Source organism: Scaptodrosophila lebanonensis, unplaced genomic scaffold, assembly GCF_003285725.1.
Source record: "Scaptodrosophila lebanonensis strain 11010-0011.00,11010-0021.00 unplaced genomic scaffold, SlebRS2 tig00000053-arrow-pilon, whole genome shotgun sequence".
NCBI lineage: Eukaryota > Metazoa > Arthropoda > Insecta > Diptera > Drosophilidae > Scaptodrosophila > Scaptodrosophila lebanonensis.
The window spans coordinates 3,605,417-3,625,527 of record NW_022060548.1 but is presented as its reverse complement, the minus strand read 5'-3'; the positions used below and the strand labels follow the sequence as shown (position 1 = coordinate 3,625,527).

The window sequence follows — 20,111 nt, the reverse complement described above, 5'->3', positions numbered from 1 at the left end:
GGTGACAACAATAACAACAACAACAACTACAATGAAAATATGGTGCCATTTGTTTGTAGGAGTGCTTAATGGAATTGCTGAATATTTTAGTTACGAATTAGTGAATGAAAATAATGGCTGGGCCATTATCAAATTCTGATTATTCTTGTTACTAACTATTGTCTCTAACGTAATAACTGGAAAATAATTAAATAAAAATATTTATCTGCTTATTGAGAAAATTTAACGATTTAATCGCTTTTGTATATGTTTTGTAGGTTTCTTTCCATTTAGCTGTTCTGGTCGATTTCTTATATGTATGAGCATTTTTGTTCGTCAATTAGTTTTTTCCATATTTTGGAAAATGTTCTGATGCTTCTCGGGATTATTTTTAGCACAGACTTGCTGTGCTTAGAAACTGTCTGTACTTTCTATCTCTAACAAAGTTCACTTTTGTAAACGGAACTTGAACAAAAATGTCTTTTATTTTAAATAAATTGTTATGTAGTTTGCTTGAAAACTGCTAATTTAAACACGAAGTGTTCTCCAACTTTCCATAACAAATGGCATAAAATAGTTCAAATATTAGTCTGGCATTTAATTAAAGCTCTTTGAACGTAATTGGCTCCTCAACTTCTTAACACAAACAGTTGTTCAGACGACAAGTCGCAAAGCCAGCTAATTAACTAACTTGGCGTCTATAAATAGAAATGTTTTGCTATATATCTATAGGCATGTCATGCTGACATTTGAAAACACATTCAAGTTTTATAAATTAGAAGCACAATTTAATTAATTAAAGTGTGTACAGACAATGACAAAGTAATTAATTTACAATAAGCTGCTCATGGCCAGCAGAACACATAGATAAACAAACCCTCACTCATACTCGTATAGTGACAAACTTTTGCATATTTTAGTGTACAATGTCATTTGACTGTACATTATGGTCCACTTGTGGCCATTAATGCATAATTAAATGCAGAATATTGCTTTGTAGTTTGTCACACGAGCAACGCGTCGATTGCAAAACATTTTCCACTTAGCGAATGCCTTAATTAAAAAGTTGCATCAACAACACGCAACGTGACGTCAATGCATATACTATTTATATTAAACATAGTACGAGTATAGTAACCTTCTCATTTGATTAATGAACAAATAAGAATAGATTTTTGGCTTAATTCAAAATAAATTACAATTATCGCCTTACTGTGAGTTTGCATATAATCTACAAGTATTTGTTATATTTGAGAGCATCAATTGCTTCTAATCACTTTAAATATTAGCCAGAATATCAAAAATAAATAGAACCATTTATATTATTTATTTCATTGCAAAAATAAATAAAATTGAATGAAGTAAAATACAGCTAATTTTTGCAATACATAACTCAAAATATAATTGACTGCGCATAAGGAAATCTCGAATTAAAGATAAATAATTTCAGCTTCCGCTTGTAAATCAAATTTAAAAGTAAATATTTATGGCAGCACAAGATATGTCAAAAGGAATTCATAAATTTTAATGGCACTAATAGTAATGGTAGATAGATAGTGAAATAAAATATTGTATTGAACTTAACTTATTTTATTTGATAAATAAATTATAAGTAAATAAATAAACCTACTTCTCGGCTGATTTGAAATATAGCTGCAATTTTTTTTGCATATAAATAACTATTTCGGATGACAATCATTTAAAGTTTGTAAACGAAGTTGCTTATATAATCAGTCGATTCATTTGCAAGCTTCACTTCAATAAATTTGATAGCATTTGAATGGAACAGTTTTTCACAAAGACACGTAAACCCACCGCCAAGCTATAAATTTTTAGTACACTATGTTGTTAGGCTCAGTCGACAAGCATATGTGTCTACACACAATTGCACATTGTGGCTCGGTTGCTCCTCGCCCCTTGCTAATCCCATAAACATTTATATGTATATCTGAGCTTACTGTCCATCCGGCTTTATGGCCCTCATTCACATCCTTCACGTTCACAGTCAATAACTCTGGCCAGACAGACAGACAGACAATCGAAAAGATGTCGCATGTTGCCCCAATTCTGCGTGTGATACTGCTACTTGTACCTCCAAGCTCCTGCCCCTGCCCTTCTGCCGCACACACTACTGGTATAATAAATTACGTCAGCAGTGTGTGTGCGTGGTATTGCATACAAATGTGCTAATTTATAAGCAAAACAATTAGTTCTCGACAATCAAACTAGTTCAGCAAAGTAACAAAGCATTGAAATAAACAAAAACAAGTAATCCTACACACACACACTCACACACATTCATGCACATTCATTTTGCAGTCTTGTTTACTTTACTTGTAGAATGAAGTAATTTTCATTAGTTGGCTTGGATTGCTGTGCAATTATTTTTGTTTATATTGCACATACGTCATGTTGTACAGAAAGCAGTTGGCTTCTGTGCGGCAGCTTTTGAATTCGACTCTGCTTAAGGATGAGCATGAAACTAGAAATATGGTAGGAGTGGTTGTTGCTGATTTAAGCTAAATATGTTAGAGAGTTTATTAATAATAACATTTTGACGAAACAGCATAATGCTTTAAATAAACAAGTAGCCCCCAACTGAGGCAGCTTGTTTACTAAATTTATGAATTACATTTGTAAACAAATACCTCTAAGTTTCCGTTCCTTCTTTACGAAGATGAAGGTTTCGTTAAAAATAGATTGTGATTGAAAATGAAGAGAGAATGAATTTAAATAAATTATTTTAACAAACACTATTAAGTAATTACGAAGTGCTCTGTGAATAACAATTTTAATGATATTTCAAAATTATTTCTTATAACATTAAGTCTGAAAGCAAATAATGCAGTCTTCAAATATTTTGCAGTACTTAATTAATAATTAGTACCAGTTAATGGGTAAAGTTTCCCATCAGACATAATCTTTTAACTGCAATTAAAGCTATCAAGTGCTGTACTCATTCCATAACTCGTCTGCTTTTCTATCAATTTTATTTTTAAGTAACTCATATAATTCATACCAATACGAAACTATTCCTTCATAACTACTCATGATTGGAATTGAGATAAAAATTATCTAACTAACCAATACCAATGGAATTGGACTAGGAATTATCTAACTTTTAAACCGACTATACCAATACGAAACTATTCCTTCATAACTACTCAAGATTGGAATTGAGATAGGAATTATCTAACTTTTAAACCGACTATACCAATACGAAACTATTCCTTCATAACTACTCATGATTGGAATTGAAATAGGAATTATCTAACTTTGAAACCGATTATACCAATACGAAACTATTCCTTCATAACTACTCAAGATTGGAATTGAGATAGGAATTATCTAACTTTTAAACCGACTATACCAATACGAAACTATTCCTTCATAAGTACTCATCGTTGGTTGCCGTTCAATGGCGTTCATCTACTCAGCATTCACTTGCATCACTTCGACTGTTGCATAAATTAAGGCCACGCTGAACAAAAACCCCGACTCCACCCCCACCGACAGCTCTGCGTTGTGCCCATAACTATTGCGTGGTGTGCGAAAGCAACTGAAACATTGTGGAGGCGAGTGTTGGACACATATTGCAAATGGCTTTGCCACGCCCACCGTGCTAGACACACCCGGGCGATTGTTGTTGCTTTTATTGTTGCTGTGTCCAGGTAAGCTGCTGCATTTGACAAGCATATTGAGGTGCTGCTGCTGCTGTTCAGTTGGCATCCGCTTAGAACATATAAGTCTAGAGAAAATGGCAGCAGCTGCTGGTATTGCAAACACATTACACATACGCTCCGTGTGCCGTGCTGTAACGCTTTTGTTGACGTTGCAGAATAAGGCGCGTAAAAATAAAACTGTGCCATGAATTCCCGTGGCGAACGAAGCAAAAGCTGTTATTAGTGCTATTGTTGTTGTTGCTGCCGTGTTGCTACTGACACTCGAGCTGCTGTTGTTGCAACTTCGGCGTAGTTGGCCCTCGAAATGCGTGGCGCGCATAAGGAAAAGTTTCATGAGCGTATGAGTAAGTGCTGTGTCGGCGTGCACTGAAAGCGAAAATGTGTTTGTTGCGCTTAAAATTGAGCGTCTCAAGAATCTTACATATGAGAAATCATGGAGGATAATTAACATATTTATTGATTTATAATAATATGTGTAGAGGGTTGTGGTCTTAACTGATTCTTTAATCAGTCTTTCATTTTATTGATGTTGAATATAATTATGTAGATGTAGAATATATGTTAAATATTTCGCAAATGCTTGAATTATTACGTGAACTATATTGGCTACTTCTTCTTCTTTATTTGTTAATTCCACATAGCTGAGCAGGTGAAATCGAAAGTGTCAGTAATATTTTTGTCTGACAATTTAAAAGAATGCAACAATTTTGGTTGTCCCTTATGGATACAAATAATTTAAAGAGTTTGAGGTTGAAATCAAAAATTTCAGTCAGACATTGTGCAATTTTTTTTAAACTTGATTGTATAAATTTTCTTTTAAATTTATTATTCATATAATGTTTCATAATCGACCACTTTTAATTCAAAAGAATTGTAATACTTGTGTCATTCTTAAATACACGTATACCGTTTTTGTATAATTGATGCAGAATTGGGAGTTTTCCATTTCAGCTGAGAGCTCTAAATGTTTTAAGTGTGACTATAAGACAGATTTAAACTTTGCACTGAAAACTTTGGAACCTTTCGATGAAAATTTTGATAAATTACTAGAACTACTCAACATACGCATATGTTTCGCGTTTCACTTCATTGTTTTTGAGAAAGTGTGGAAATAGCTAAAAGTTTGATCGAGAAAGTTTGGCGGATGGGGCAGAAATCCGTAGGCCAATTCATGAAATTTTGGCACCAATTATGTCGTGAAAATAAATAACGTGTTTCTTTGCTGAACGAGCATGTTTTTTCTTGATTTTATCATTAAAATGTTCCAATAATGCTGCCCAATTACTCGTAAATCTCCACGTGTCTAGGGTCTGAAAAAATGTGCGGAAAACTGCTGTTATACGAAGGACTGCGTTGCCTTTTCCAATTTTCTTTGACACCAATTTAAAATTAAAAGTATTGCATTAGCTCTATATTGCTTTTGTTTTCTAATCATTGTTTAAAATTTGAAACTTTTAAATTATTTAAAGTATTTATAGCTAGAATAATTAAAATGTTTTTAGCATACCTTCAATTAATAGTATTTATTTATAATCTATAATTATTTAAATAAAGCTATTTAGGAAATTCATTTGACCATGCATTGCATTTAATTTTTAAAGCCTCCTATATTACATATTTTATTAATAATTTATTTGGCGCCATTGCGCTTAATTTAACGCACAAGAACAGCCATAGTAAGTAGCAACAACAATATGAACCACAGTGGTGGCTTATTATTTTTTCCTGTAGTTGACAAAGTCTGCCACAGAGACAGACTTGGCGCTCAGGTGTGTGCTGGTGTTTGACTTGGGTGTGCAAGTGTGTGTGTGTGTGTGTGTGTGTGTGCTTTTGCGTGTTGCTTTTATATTTATGACATTTATGCAACATTCATTATGTGTGCAACACACGGCACGCAACCGTCTGACAAGCATGAAAGGCAGACTTTTTCAAAGTTAATATGAGCTCCGACGAACGACGTCAGTATTGTGGTTAGGCGAACACACACATATCTATATGCGAAGTGTTTACTTTGTGCAAATGAAAAGTGAGCCTTCTGGCACGACGCCAACGATGATATATTCAGATTAACAACCGGAACCTAAGCAACATTTGAATGCGGCACTAAGCAAACGGAAATGCAAGCAATTAAAAAATAGTCGAGTGCCCTCTTTGAAGAGAAAGAAATCAGCAGAGCCCTGATTTAGATGATAAGAAAGACAAATAGGAGTGATGACAGTGTGGTTGATTAGTAGAAAGAACACCCTTTGATATTTATACGTGTGCACACAAGTGTAGGAAATAAATTATTGCTTTACAAGGCTTAAAGTCTTAAAGTCCATGTAGCATACCACTCTGTCATTTCAATATAGAGGTAATTCAGCATATTACTGGCGCTCCCAATATACTTATTACCAATGGTCCATGAAACATACGGAGGTTTTGTAGAAGAACGCTTAAAAGGTTTGCGGAAGACCCAAATGGCATAAACTGGCTCGACAACAAAAAGCTGAAACTTTATCAACCTACGGACCTGACATTCTGGTTATAAGCCGACCCGATTTATCTTGATTTATGTTTTCTTTTCACTATTATCATCTAAGCTTAGCATAATTAAGCGCTCAACTCCTGAATTTATGTTGAAACCAAATAATATTTGTCCTGGACTCGGGCAACCTTAATAACAACAAATTAAGTTTAGTTTATGTTTTGGTTGCCCTTTAAATCAATATTTTGCAGAACACATGAAAAAATAATGACAAATAAAAATATATGGCCTAATTTTCGATAACCTTCTGTGATTGATTTAAATAAAAAAATAGTTTTTCTTTAATATTTAATTATTATTACAAAACTAAGAAATGCATGCCAAGAAATAAAGTTTATTGAGTTGCAGTTGGTCTTGTAGTTGCTTCAGAGTCAGTTCGAGAAATTATCTTTTTCTTATTATTAATAGATGTACAACTGATTATGCATTGCACAGTTCTTTTCAGGCTTTATACTTAATTTATAAAATGCATTTCCAATAGCTCTCAATTGAACTCTTTAGAAAAAACTTTCTAAAAGCTTCCCTCTTCAGAAATTGCTGGAATTTCTGACCACACGCGACTTTTTTTTAGCTTTTACATACTTTTACACTTTGATTCCATTAGAACCCTTAACACGTAACTATTTAAATGCTCTGCGTATCAAACAAAGTGATTCAATTAAAGGGTACTTTCATTGCTCTTCACACACGCTCAAAATGCATTAAATATATATTGACATTTACGCAGTTCATTGTTCGTTCAACATAACACCTGTCAAGCCCCACTTGAACACGTGCCTTTAAATGTCAATGTGTCCGGTCGTAGGCCAGTAATTCAATAATGGAAAACACATACATCCATGATGGACTCAATGGCAGGCATTCAGTAGACAAGAACATCGATTGAACTTCAACTAAATATCACACACACACATACACATCCATATGTACATATGTACTTACTATATGTGGGGTAGCGTTTATTCACCGATTTTAACACATGCCAGACTACTTAATTTTCCTGTCCAGTCAGTGTAATGCACAGAAGCGGGCAGGTTTCGTGGAAAGCAATTTGTAAGTAAGCCGCAAGCTATACATTTTCTTTACGGTTTTTTTTCTTGCTCTCATTGTCCGTCACAACAATTGAAATTTATGTGGACTGTGCGTCATGCTAATTGAAAAGCAGCCAAAGGCACAGTGAGCAAGAACTTACTTTAAAGTTGAACAAAATTAATTAGTTTTTTATTTGTGCCCTAAACGGTTGCAAATGATTCAATTATCCATTTGATTAGACACAGCAGAAGACTTGTAAAGACTTGTAAAGCTTTTTTCTAAATTGTATAAACGATTTTAATTTAAATAACATGTGACTGATGTTGGAAAAGTAAATATGTATGTTTGCAAAAACATAACATTTAAAAAGCGTTTAATTTGGATAATTTGGCAACGCAAGGGCTTTAGAAAAACAGGGCATTGATATAATATAGATATTATGAAAATTTTATGCAATTTCTGGTATAGTTTTAAATACATAATTATAAATTTGAATAAACATTTAAATTTAAATAAAGGTAGGAGTGGCAAAATAGATAGATTCTATTTTCACTGAAGATTCTTCAGTCATTTCATCAATTGTACGTTTGGAAAAGCTTTCCGGTCTTTTATTCGTTCTGTGTATTCGGCAGAGAGCACCAATTTTATTTTATTTTATAATGTAGGAAGTGCAGCTGGCTTGGCTTTAGCAGATCAGATCAGTGGTTCCCGTACGTCTTTATTAAACTTTCAAATTTTCGCTGTCTTCAATATCTCTATGCCCTGCGATTCATGAGAGGGCTATGACATGGTGAAGCGTTAATACTCAACGCTGTTCAGAGTAGCTATGGGTGCTGTGCGTTAAATTCTAGGGAGTTCGTTTCACGTGTAAAGGCAATGTTGCAGCACTGTCTTTAATTAGCAAGTGTACGGTCCTAAAAATAACGGTGAAAACATAGAGAATATACTGTTAAGAGTATTCAAAAATATTACTAAGCTCGCACATATTTAAAAGCCAAAATTCAAAAGCTAGCCCTGCAGCTCGTTGCATCTATAAGGGAACAAAATTGATTTTTTTAAGGCAATGACACATTAAATCGTATTCGAGCTTGGGCAGATTACAGCGTATATGTATTTCCAAATGTCCACCACTGTGCCTAGCGTAGGGGAAGCTCCAATCATTTTTTCACGGCTAACAGGCGCAAAACGGCTGACGCGTGCACTCACACACACACATATAAAAGTATATTCATAAGTAGATATACAAACATACATACTATATATAGACATTTGCCGTCGGTTGATATGCACAGTAATGGCCAAAAACACTTTTACGTTGGCATATGAAAAGCAAACAAAGCACACACATACTCGCACACATACGAAACTGATTTTCTTTGTTGTGCAGAACGAAGAAAAATAAGTACATACGAGTTTGAGGAGAAAATGAATGGTGAGCTGCCAAAATGTGCGCTGCTAACGAGCTTGTTGAAAGGTCAAAAAGTCGTTGGTACAATAAGCGGTTAAAGGGTTAGACGACGAAGGGAATAAAGAGTTTTATGCTTTCACTTTTCGCCGCCACTTAAAGTCGTCTTGATGTCAATATCTGACAAAAAGGGGAGCAACTTTCGGTTTTGTTTGCCCCTCTGAAAGCATTTGCGTTTGCATGGCTTGGACAGTTTCTATTTTATTTTACTCAGTTTTTTGTCGTTTTTTTTTTTTTGATTTTTTGTTGTTGTTGGGGCTGCTTATTTTCATGAACCCTTTTTTTATATGCAGTTGATTTTATATAGCTATTGATTACCACTTGATTTTGTAAACATGTTCTTTATTATTTGTAATGCGTTGTTTCTCTGTTGTACATCGAAAGGGCACCGAACACGGCAGCTTTTAATAATAAATGAAGATGTGTGTGTGTGTGTGTGTGTGTGTGTGCGCGGAAGGAAATGAAAAGCTTTGAGCATGAAATTAATGGTTGTTTTTGAATGAGTTCCTTTTGAAGAGGTAGAGGAATAAAGTATACGCATTTGAAATTGAATAAAATCTTTGTTAAAGGTTTTGTTAATTTGACAATGTGGGCAGAGATTTATATAAGGTTTTTGTTAAGAGAGTTCTTTTAGAGATCAGCTATTCTCTAAGAATCCCAGAGATCTTTTGACATAAAAGACTTAATCTTTCATTATTAGTTTAGGACTTTTTGCCATCAAATACTTTAGATTATAAATATATTTATTTGAACAAGCTAAAAGGAATTGTAAGACTGGTTTTACACGAAGAAGCTTTATTTCGCTTTCGCTTTTATAGAAACAAAACATTACGAAATCAAAGCATTAGCTTAACTGAAAACAAAAATAATGTTACAGCTAAGTCATTGTCACCTTTTCAACCATTCCTTTTTACTTAACATTCCGAGCCATTTAGCGAACTAAGAAAATAACAAAAAACATTTCTTCCACTTTCTTGACTTATTTTCTTCCTAGTTTAAATATGCATTTTATTTAGCATTCAAAAATTTCTTCCTTCCATATAAATTGACGTTGTTGTTTATTTCTTTTTCATTTGTCTTTGTTGATATTCTAAAGCTTGAGTTACATAAATCTGAATTGCATAAGCAATTTTCAGCACGTTGGCGTTTTATTTATGCCCTTGGCAGACAAACTTGCAGCAAACTGCAAAAAATATAAAAATAAAGCATAGAGATGGAAAGGCAGCTACACAAAAGTTTTTAATAGAAAACATGTCAAGTGGCAAATGAAAAACTTGCAACAAAAAGCAGTACTGCCTTCGCTTATCTTGGCTGCCTTTAAAGGTTTTGGTTCTTTCAATTTTATTTGTGCATAAACAAGCAAATTAAATAAAAGTTGCGTGGCTGGCTCATAAAATTCATAGCAGTTAACACCAAGTTGTTTATAATGTGGCCTAATAATTCTGAAAGACGTTTTTGCCTTTCGCCAGAAACCAAAAGAACCTCACATAACCATAAAGTAAAAGTTAGGCAGGCATCCAAGCTGCCAAGCTGCAGAGAAGGCGAAATACACTCTAAAGAATAGTTGTATACTTAAACTAAGAGGTAGAGTAAACTTAGTCACATTTAACTTCTAAGCTTTAAAATTTAAAGTTTAAATGGTTCCAAACTAAAATTCAAAGCTTGGGCCTATTCTGAAAATAATCTATTCTACATTTTGTTAATAATCTATTCCCACAAAGCTTCAATGTTTAAAATTATACGAAATTTAATTCTTCATAGATTCTTAAGAATGGAAAATTTCTTCTATTTTACTTAGCTGGTTTTTGTTTTAAAATATTTATTTTCAACCTAAGACTAAAACATTTAAAATAATGTCTAAGAAATAGAGAATATTTTTTAATATCTTACACTTTCAAGGCCCTGCCCTATCCTAATTCTATATTTTGATTTCTGCTATAATTTAAAAAACCGTGTACCCTTTATTATTAATCTAGGTAATCGGAAAAGAAAATAAAACAATTTTTTAAATTTTTGTTATTAAATTTTTTACATTTGCGTTTCTAGTTTGAAAACAATTTCATATAATTCATTGATATTATTGGCAACAGAAATAGTTAATGAATATTATAATTCTAAAAACTTTTGAAATATTTTCTTCAATATTTATATTTGTTTAATGTTATTTAAAACGACATTTGGAGGAATTAAGCGTTTTCTATATTTGTTTAGTATTGACATCAGCCTTAAATATATATCTACCCCGAGCAACATTTTTCAGCTTTTCTGTTCTTTTTTAATGAAGAGTGTTTTATTTAATAACTGGTTTTAAATTCCTTGAAAAATTATACAAAATAATTATCATTGAACTTCTTAAACGGTTGAATTAATATTCTAATGCGTGAGTTAAGACTAATATTTATCCCATGCAGTTAATTTGATATTTAGATAGATTGCTGGTTGTCGGAACAATTTAAATGTTGATTTCTAAACAGTCATTTTTTTGCTTGAATATTGCAAATTTTTTGCGATTAAGGGAAACAAATAATTAGGAAAAATAAAGTATCAATTATAATTACTGCAAGAACAATTGTATGTGACTTTCTCGCAGTGTATAGAAACTCATATTAGTGGCTCCTTTGGGCTGCACATTGAAGCCAAGCATAAGTGAAAACGAAAATGCGCACCCACACGCATAAACAACCTGCAGCCTACACACGAAACCACATACACGGACACATATACAAATGCGAACAAGTGCAGAACAAGGCGTTAAAAATGAAAATTGTTCAAAATTGTTGAAAATGGTTGAAAATTGTTTCTAAAAGCCGTAGAGCTCTCTTTGTGTATTGCATGTATTTGCATTTGGTTTGTGGTCGTGACCGACGTGCCATGCAAAATAAAACCAATTTACGCAGCCAAATAACAAAAAGAACTGCCGCAAATTTCACAATCACAACACAAACACCCACACACACCCACACACATACCCACAAACAAGAGCAACACTTCCACACACACACACACACACACAAGAGCGCTGAACAAAAGGAACACAAAAATGGCGTCGACTGTGAGTGGGCGGCTGGTTTGTGTGGACATTGGGGCAAAAATAACATGCGAAAATTAAAATAAAATTTTATAATGGCACAAGCTTTTGTGTGGAGTATATATGTATAGGGAAGCAACAATAACAACAACACCACAAGCAAAACAATTACAACAGCAACAAAGCATAAATTCAATTAACTTGCTCCATGTTTTTGCTCCTCTTTGTATTTCGTTTTTAAATATCATGCTTTTGTTTGGCAAGACGGCCGCCATTAGACAGACAGATTGACAGACTGACAGACACGCCACAGCAAAATGGCACAGCAACGCCAACAAATTCACATAAAACACAATTTTATGAAGGGCGAAAATTAGTATAAAAAAAAAAGAGAGATGGAAATAAAAAGTCCGACAAGCAAGAAAATAAAATCATTTTGTTAATTGTATGATAATTTTCGGTTAGGCACGCGTAGACAATATTGTTTACTCTCTTGTTTTTTGCACTTATTTTCCAGCAAACAATAACGAGGTTGCTTTCTTTTCAGTGAATTAATGAGCTTTTGTTTAAAGCTACATATTCAATTTAGAGCTTATTGTTATGTTGTTTCCGCTGCCGTAAATAAAATACAATTATATTTTTTGTTTTTATTAACATAAATTAACTTTTTGCTCAATCATAGTTAGTTTTTATGCAATCTCTATGAAGGGTAAATACAAGTAGTTAAGGTAATTACTTGATGCATTAATACAAATATTTACGCTGTGCTTAAAAACGGAGATACATTTTTTAACGTTCGCTATTTTATAATATTTAAAAACCTTATTTTCAAATACAAATTTGGGAGAAATATTTTTCTTCAATATCAAATGTGTATAAAATTCAGCCCTAATAGCTTAATCCTTAAGTGTTGCATACTTACAAGTTACGAACGTTCTTCCTTTTTGTTATTTCTAATCACCAACGAATGGAAGTGATTGGAAGAATCATATCTTAAAATTATATATAAATATTTTTTGTTTTTCGTTTGCTATATTCCCGTATAGGGCCAACTACTGCGCGTTTTATATTTCAGTCCAATATATTGTTATTCACCACAACTCTTTAGAAACCTTTTCTACTCCAAGCGGCAATAATATAGCTTATCTTATGTCCTCCCAGGAACACACAAAAATTTACAAAGCTATTAAAAATATGAAGGAAACACGTATTATTTTATATCGATTTTGATACACTGTGAAACCATCAGCATCTAGTCAGTAAGCTGTTTAATGAAACGCAGTTTTTGCATAAGAAATAGGATGGTTCTAATAGACTTCACCTTTTTTTTATTTTTAAAATGAAGGCTTGCAGTTAAACTAACGAGCAAAGCACTTTAATCCCCACATAGATGTAACTGTTGCGCTCGATTGCAAATATCAATTGAGCGCACCGAAGCGCAACTCAGCCCACAAGTAGACACATAACATAATCCCAATGCAACACAAATCCCCACAGAAATAAAAGCAAACATGTCTCCCCCTGCTTGTTACACAAATGTCGCACACGAATATACATTACCCCGAGCTCACAAATTAAAGCCACAAAAAAAGGAGAGGACAGAAGGTATGTTCTGTCTGTTTGAAAAGTAGGATAAAAATCGATAGCCTACAAATCCGCTTACAGGGGGCGAAAATAAATAAACATTGCATACAAATGGGCGTACAATATTACAATTTTCCGGGCAGCCATTAAATTTTGACGCCACACACACTGAGAGACAATCCCATCTCATCCTTAAACAATAATTTCCTTACTTTACGACCATTGCAATTTTCGAGCGCATACATATTTGCATTTTTATGTCTTACTCGGGGCTCACAATTTAATCTCCGTCCACACAAGAATTCTTGTTTGCTCTTTAAGCTTTTGAACAAGTTTGGTGCTCATGTTGGCTTTCCTCTATTTTCCAGATGCCTGCCATCCGTACGAACCGTTCAAATGCCCCGGCGATGGTAATTGCATTTCCATACAATATTTATGCGATGGTGCGCCCGATTGCTCCGACGGCTACGACGAGGACATGCGTCTCTGCACAGCGGGTAAGTTTAAGTGTTTTTCAATTGTCGGAGATATTTTATGCAGATTGTGTGAATTTCTCGGCTTCTTAGGCTGCCTATGGGCCAAAAGTTGCTGCTAATTGAATGCAAACTGCCAGTCGTAAATAATTGGCAATGTTTAACGGGACGCCCCATTCAAATCAGAATCAAAACAATTTATAACACCAGTCTGAAAAAATAGACCAGTTTGTGGTCTTGTGGTCGCACCGAACTGTCTGAAGCAGCTCTGAGAGTCAAGAGGCAGTTTAAACCGGATAGATGGTGCAAATGTGTGCACGAATGAAAGGATATTCTTTGTTTATTCTAAAGAAGATGGCTACTTTGAGAGGATGTTTAATCAGGAAGTTATTTTAGCTTTCAAGAATTTAAATGAGCAAATTGATTTTATTACTTTTATTTTCTTAATATGGTGGCAGTTTAAGAAAATGGCAAAACTTATTAAGAAGCTGGCGTTTGCTTTCAGTTTCAATTGTTCAATAATGAATGCAGAACTTCATGCTGTTGTTTGTTGATATATTTGCGCAACAATATCACCTGATAGTTTGTTGAAATGAGAGCACTGAGATCAACTTAAATTTTAGTTCGAGAGACGCACTCAAAGCTAACTGCCATTAAAAGTTCTTAAAGTCTCAGAAACCTTGGCATGTTTACTATAGAGGTGAAAATTTCGTAGTCTTTTAATAGAGTTTCAGCCAAAACGCTTTTCCAAATGAGCATTACAGATTTAGAAGCTTCAAATTCTCAGCGAAGCCGACTATAAATTCAATGTTGATGAAAAGACATCACTATTCTAGACTCTGAAATCAGAAATCAAAAGCCATGTTTATTTTTCAATAGCCAAGTTGTAGTTAAGAATAGGTGAACATAAGATCAAACATTATTTCGGAAATATAGAAATCTTATGCCTCAACAACAAATACTTTTACTTTTCTTAAATATGCAGACCTGTTCCCATTGCACTTTTTAAACAAATTTCGCGAAAATTGTAAATGCTTATCAATTGAATGCAGTGCTTGAATTAAATTTGAGTTTTAAATTTCGCAAAAACCTAAAGAAGGTTTTTATAAATGGTATAAATAAATCAAATCGAGAGCGAAAAATATCATCTAAATCGGAACCGAATATATATTCTAAATATTTTCTGAAATTGTTGTAATTTATAAACAGTGGGTTTGTTGTGTGGTTACGAGGTATAGGAATGTTTCAAGTAATGCCGAATGCAGAACTAACGCACCAACTGCTTATATAGTATATATGTGTTTTCAAAAATATACAAGTATTATAAGTGCTGCTGGCCACTTATAATAAAGAATTAAACTGAAAAAAAAAGTGTTTTTTAAATTGCAAATTTGTAGTTTCAAACCAAATCAAAAAAGTACATGTAATTAAAGCAAAACTATACTCTTCACTTTTGCTTGCCTTCACCAAATATAAGTAATTCCATTTAAAAATTATATACCTTTGGCAATTTGGATTATTTTTATGACAGCGCAATCTTTGATATTTGCTCAATTCACACACACACACACATCCTAGCTGGTGCTCATCTTCTTGGTTATTATGCTGTCTGCCTGCTGTCAAGTTGCTAGCATTACGTTATTTCCCATTATAGCCACATGTAGCCGGAAATTACAAATTCATGTTCAATTTTGGTAAGCATGTGTGCCTCATCTGCCAAGGTTATTTGAAATATGAAATGAGTTATAGCCAAGTTTGTGTCAGACCCGAGTCTGTGGCTCTGCAGTTGCTGCACTTTCCAAGATTTCCACACAGAAGTTTTGACATGCTGCTGCTCAGTTGAACCCAATTAAATTAGCCAAACTGCAGCAGCAAAGTTGTGGCAAATCAAAAAGTTTCTCCATCTTGTCATATTGTTGAGCGGTCAAGTTTTTCAAAGGGAATAGCCGTGTAAACTATGCGGCAAAGTTTTGACATTGTTGCTCAGCTGGCACAGATTGCAGAAGTTTGCTGGACTGACAACCAAAAAAGGGGTTTTTTTTCAACATTATAGTGTGTGGTTACAAGAAATATGTTTGTATATAAAATTATCTTTTCAACTTGATTGAATTTCTGCATAAAGTTACCTTTGAAACGAAAGTGCTTAACAAAAAATATTTATAGATACTTTCTTCTATCTTAGTAAGTAATTTGCGAGTTAATTAATAATTAGTACAAATTGTTATTACTTTTTAAATTTGATTTCAATCGGTGTCTGATATAAGAACACTAATAACTCAATGGCTTTTCTAGGCAATACTTTCGCCATCTGACGCCATAATGATTATAGCTAATCGACAGACATCTTTATGTTGCTTCAATGCTAATCTATACGATGTTTAGTCGGTTTAGTTTTATTGTAATTCGATGCAATTGCAATACCTATTTCTAATACTACCACGATTTATTTTAATTCTGTATCTCATATAGAATGAAATTTTAATCGCTCGGCGCTTTTTCTGCTTTCAATCATATAAGGATAATTCATGCCTTTTAAGGCCATAGCTAAGGAATTACCTGACTAATGATAGGCCATACAATTATATTGATAAAAGCCTTAATTATTTGGGCTAGTAATATTAAAGCAAATACGTGAATTATATATTCACTGCCATACTCACTATCTTAGCCATATTTAGTCTGTTTTGATACCCTATTCAACATTAACTCTTTATGGTATAAAGAAGCCTACTTTTTCTTTCAACAAATTGTTCTTCCTTTTATCATTGTTATATTTTATTCCACAACTTCATTGATAGTTTTAATTGAGCTCGTGCGTTAATAATTGAATATTTTCCATAAACTATACTACTCTTGAAACTTTTCCCAGCTTCCCACACTCAATTATTTCAACTTTTTCAGTATTCGGCAATCGCACACATTCAATTTATTGGCAAAGCCTCTGTCTCTGATTTATCACTTTCAGTAGCGTCCCACAATTGCATGCAATCAGTAAAGTAATTAAATAAATTGCTGTGCAATTAAAACAAGTCGCATGACAATGAAATTTTCGCACAACAAATTTATGAATTTGCAGTAAAATCAAAAAGAATCGGCAAAATGAAAACCTATAGCTTTTAAGTCAATGAAGAACAAAATTGTGAATGAAATTTATAAAGCGGCCGACTGGCTTGAAAGAGCAGCAGACCAACCAGCAATTAAGCAAGTTATGTGCACGTAAAATTCAACTTTCATTCATTCCATTCATCATACGCCACGTGGAACGAAGCGTATAACTTGGGCGCTTGTGATAAATTTAAAATCCAGACTGTGTGCAAACAATAGAGCCACAAATTGTGCTTCTAATTTTTTGGCCAAGCCAAACAAAACAAACGGAAAGCGAAACTTTAAGCAAACAGCAAATTGTTGCTGGCTAATTGCCACAATACACTTGACTGCAAATCCACCCAGAAAAGTCCATGTACACAATGGGGAGACTGGAGCGGACGAGAGGACTTAGGCCAGCAGGCAAAGACAGCCAGCCGGCACAATGGCGCAACATTTTTGCTTTGTTCAATGCTATACGTATTGTTATTCTTATAGTTCATATGTATGTGTCAGTCAGAAACAGTGGTGGCCATAAATATATTTTCACTAAGAAACTACAGCTTTTGGAGATGTTGAAAAGCTTGAGTTGAAACTGTTATCAAACAAAGAAAATATCCACAAAATAAAAAAAGTTTTTCCTTGTTGTAATTATGTAATTCTCTTAACTATTTTCCATTTATTAGAACGCCCGCCGACTTGAGAACTAGAGTCCAACAATTGATGGCGAAACTCTTCTGTCTCTTAAGCTCAGCTCCTACAGCTGCAGTTTACCATTCAAGTTTAGCCAGAATCATAAGGTTTCCGAGAAAACTTTGAAAGAAAAGTTCGAAACAGCAGAGCCTTAAAATTTTCGGATGACCCAGCATCTAGGGCCTACAACCGTCGCGACTGATACACTAGTGAGCCACTAAAATAGTAAATGGGCCTATTCATATTAAGTCAGGTCAAATCAAACACTTTAGCATCTTGGATCCGTTTTTAATTTCCATTTTACAAATTTTCAAGATTCTGCAAATATGCACAAAAAAAGAATTTCAGCTATCGGCTTATTTATAACATTCCTTTTATGCTCTTCTTATACTTTGTTGACTACCACATTCAGGCTTTGGGATTTTTAATATTTTCGCACTCTAGCCTAAAAGTAATGGCAACACTCTATTTAAATAAAAACTGTGACCACAATGCATTTGCCACCACTGTACATTCAGAGTGTGGCGTTGCGTTTGCTGGCAAAGAAAATGAAAGAGAAAATAACTATTTTTCGACAATGAAATCATTTAGGAAGTGCCGGCTTGGTGTTGGCATTAGTTATTGCGTTTCATGTCTTTGATAAATTATGCGCCAGCTTCCCACATCCTCCGTGCATCTCAAGTTACCCAAAATGTGGGCTACACCACGGCAACAGTCGAAAGTGGCGAATTCTATTGGCTTTTAGTGCCAACAATTTATGCCAAGCTTTTGTTCTTGTTGTCATTACTGTTGCTGCTGTTGGCTCGCAGCTTAACGCATTTCGAGTTTGTTGTTTATGTTTCCTACGGCTGTAGTTGTTGTTCCCGCGGCCATTGTTCTTGCGGGCTAATTGCATAGGAGTGTGTCTTGCGGGGGCAGCCAAAATGTTTCTTAATGACTAATAATTAGTACGCAGAGCTTATGTGCGCTTTCGGCTATAAATTAGAGATGGGCAGAGCGCAGTCTGCGGTGTGTATTCCGAAGGCTTCTTCAATTTCGTGCCTGAAACAATGTGGCTTAGGATTACTTGTAATATAAAGTGTTCCCACACAACTGGTAGTTAGCTAGCAGAGCACTACTTTAAATTGATAGAACAAATTGCATTTAAAGTCTGCACAATAAGTACCTTCAACTTGAGGACAATAGAATTTACCAAATTGCCTTTGACAAAACAACTAGCATTTTTTATTCCAAGAAAAAGGAGTAAATGTAACACAAACTTTTAATGCGCTGCACTCGAATACCCGGGGGAAATTAACATGAATTCGGCTGAACATTGTGCAAATGTACGCCTTTATCAACAAGAAACTTTGCTTTTTTTTGCACATACTGCAGTGCTAGAAAATAAACATGACATAAGTCAAGTGAGGTCGACTTTCGAATGGTCTATTCATCTAAGAAGATTAACGAAATTGGTAGAGACATGAAGTAAGGATATTTATTTAATATCAATATTTATTTTTATTTACACAATTTTGATTGAAATTAAACTTATTTATTTTTAAGAAATGTATAGCCTTTGAATCTCTAAAAAGAGAGCGACTAAAATCCCTCACCATATTATTAATTGGCCCATGAATATACTAATTGCTCATGAAATATTAATTAACTGCAACAAAATAACAAATATATAACGCTTGCACAACTGCTGTCATGTACATTTCTAAATATTTGTTTTACTAACAAATTATTAAACGATGGAATTGATTGACTAAATGAGAACTACTTCCCGATATGAATATTTTATTCATTTAAAAACAAGGTGTAATTGGTAGAAGCACTTTGTTTAGATCTGCATTAATTTACGGATATAACTGATTATTTAATTTGCTCCAATTCTGACTGTTACAAGTTTTGGGAAGTAACTAATATGCTGTCTGTGGCAGCACACGTGAGCAAAGTGGGTTAGCTGCAGGGGTTTCATGCAAAACTGCCTTTGGCTTATCTAAACTACAGATATACATCGGTGGAATATGTAACAAGTTAAAGGCAAACACTGCACACACACGAACACGCCACATGCGGCACAACATGGAGTTCCCAAAGCGTCGGCCCAAGTGTGTAGCGTATAGACGAACAGTACTTGCACATACATACATATACGATGTGTATATACGAATAAACACACATACATATGCAGACATACTTGCAAACGGGGCCATTTGCATAACAAATACAGTCAGTAACTGAATCAACACACACGTCCATAGAAGCACACACACACACACACACACACACACACACACACACATATGTATGCTGCCATCTAGATACGTGTCCTTGCAACCATTAAAAATGCTAACAACAGTCAGCACACATATGTGGGGGTTAACAGGGGTTAACAAGTGCAGGGCCCCGAAATAGAAAAACGTGAAAAGTGAACTGAAGTCGACATGTGCCCTTTTATATGTTAAACTGACTGCCTGACTGCCTGAGTGACTGACTGACATATCTACTACTTGAATGACCTATAAATGCACGCTGATATAGAGCTATTTATTTAATTTTAATTTACATTTCCCAT

General features: G+C 34.2%; 1 protein-coding gene across 1 annotated transcript in view; it reads left to right on the top strand.

Annotated features, from left to right (window-relative positions):
• LOC115624338 (IDLSRF-like peptide) overlaps positions 1 to 20,111 on the top strand; it is an 81,913-nt gene that overhangs the window by 51,865 nt on the left and 9,937 nt on the right. The window contains exon 3 of the mRNA XM_030518990.1: positions 13,667 to 13,795. Coding sequence (XP_030374850.1) covers positions 13,667 to 13,795 — 129 coding nt within the window. The remainder of the gene's footprint in view (positions 1 to 13,666; positions 13,796 to 20,111) is intronic.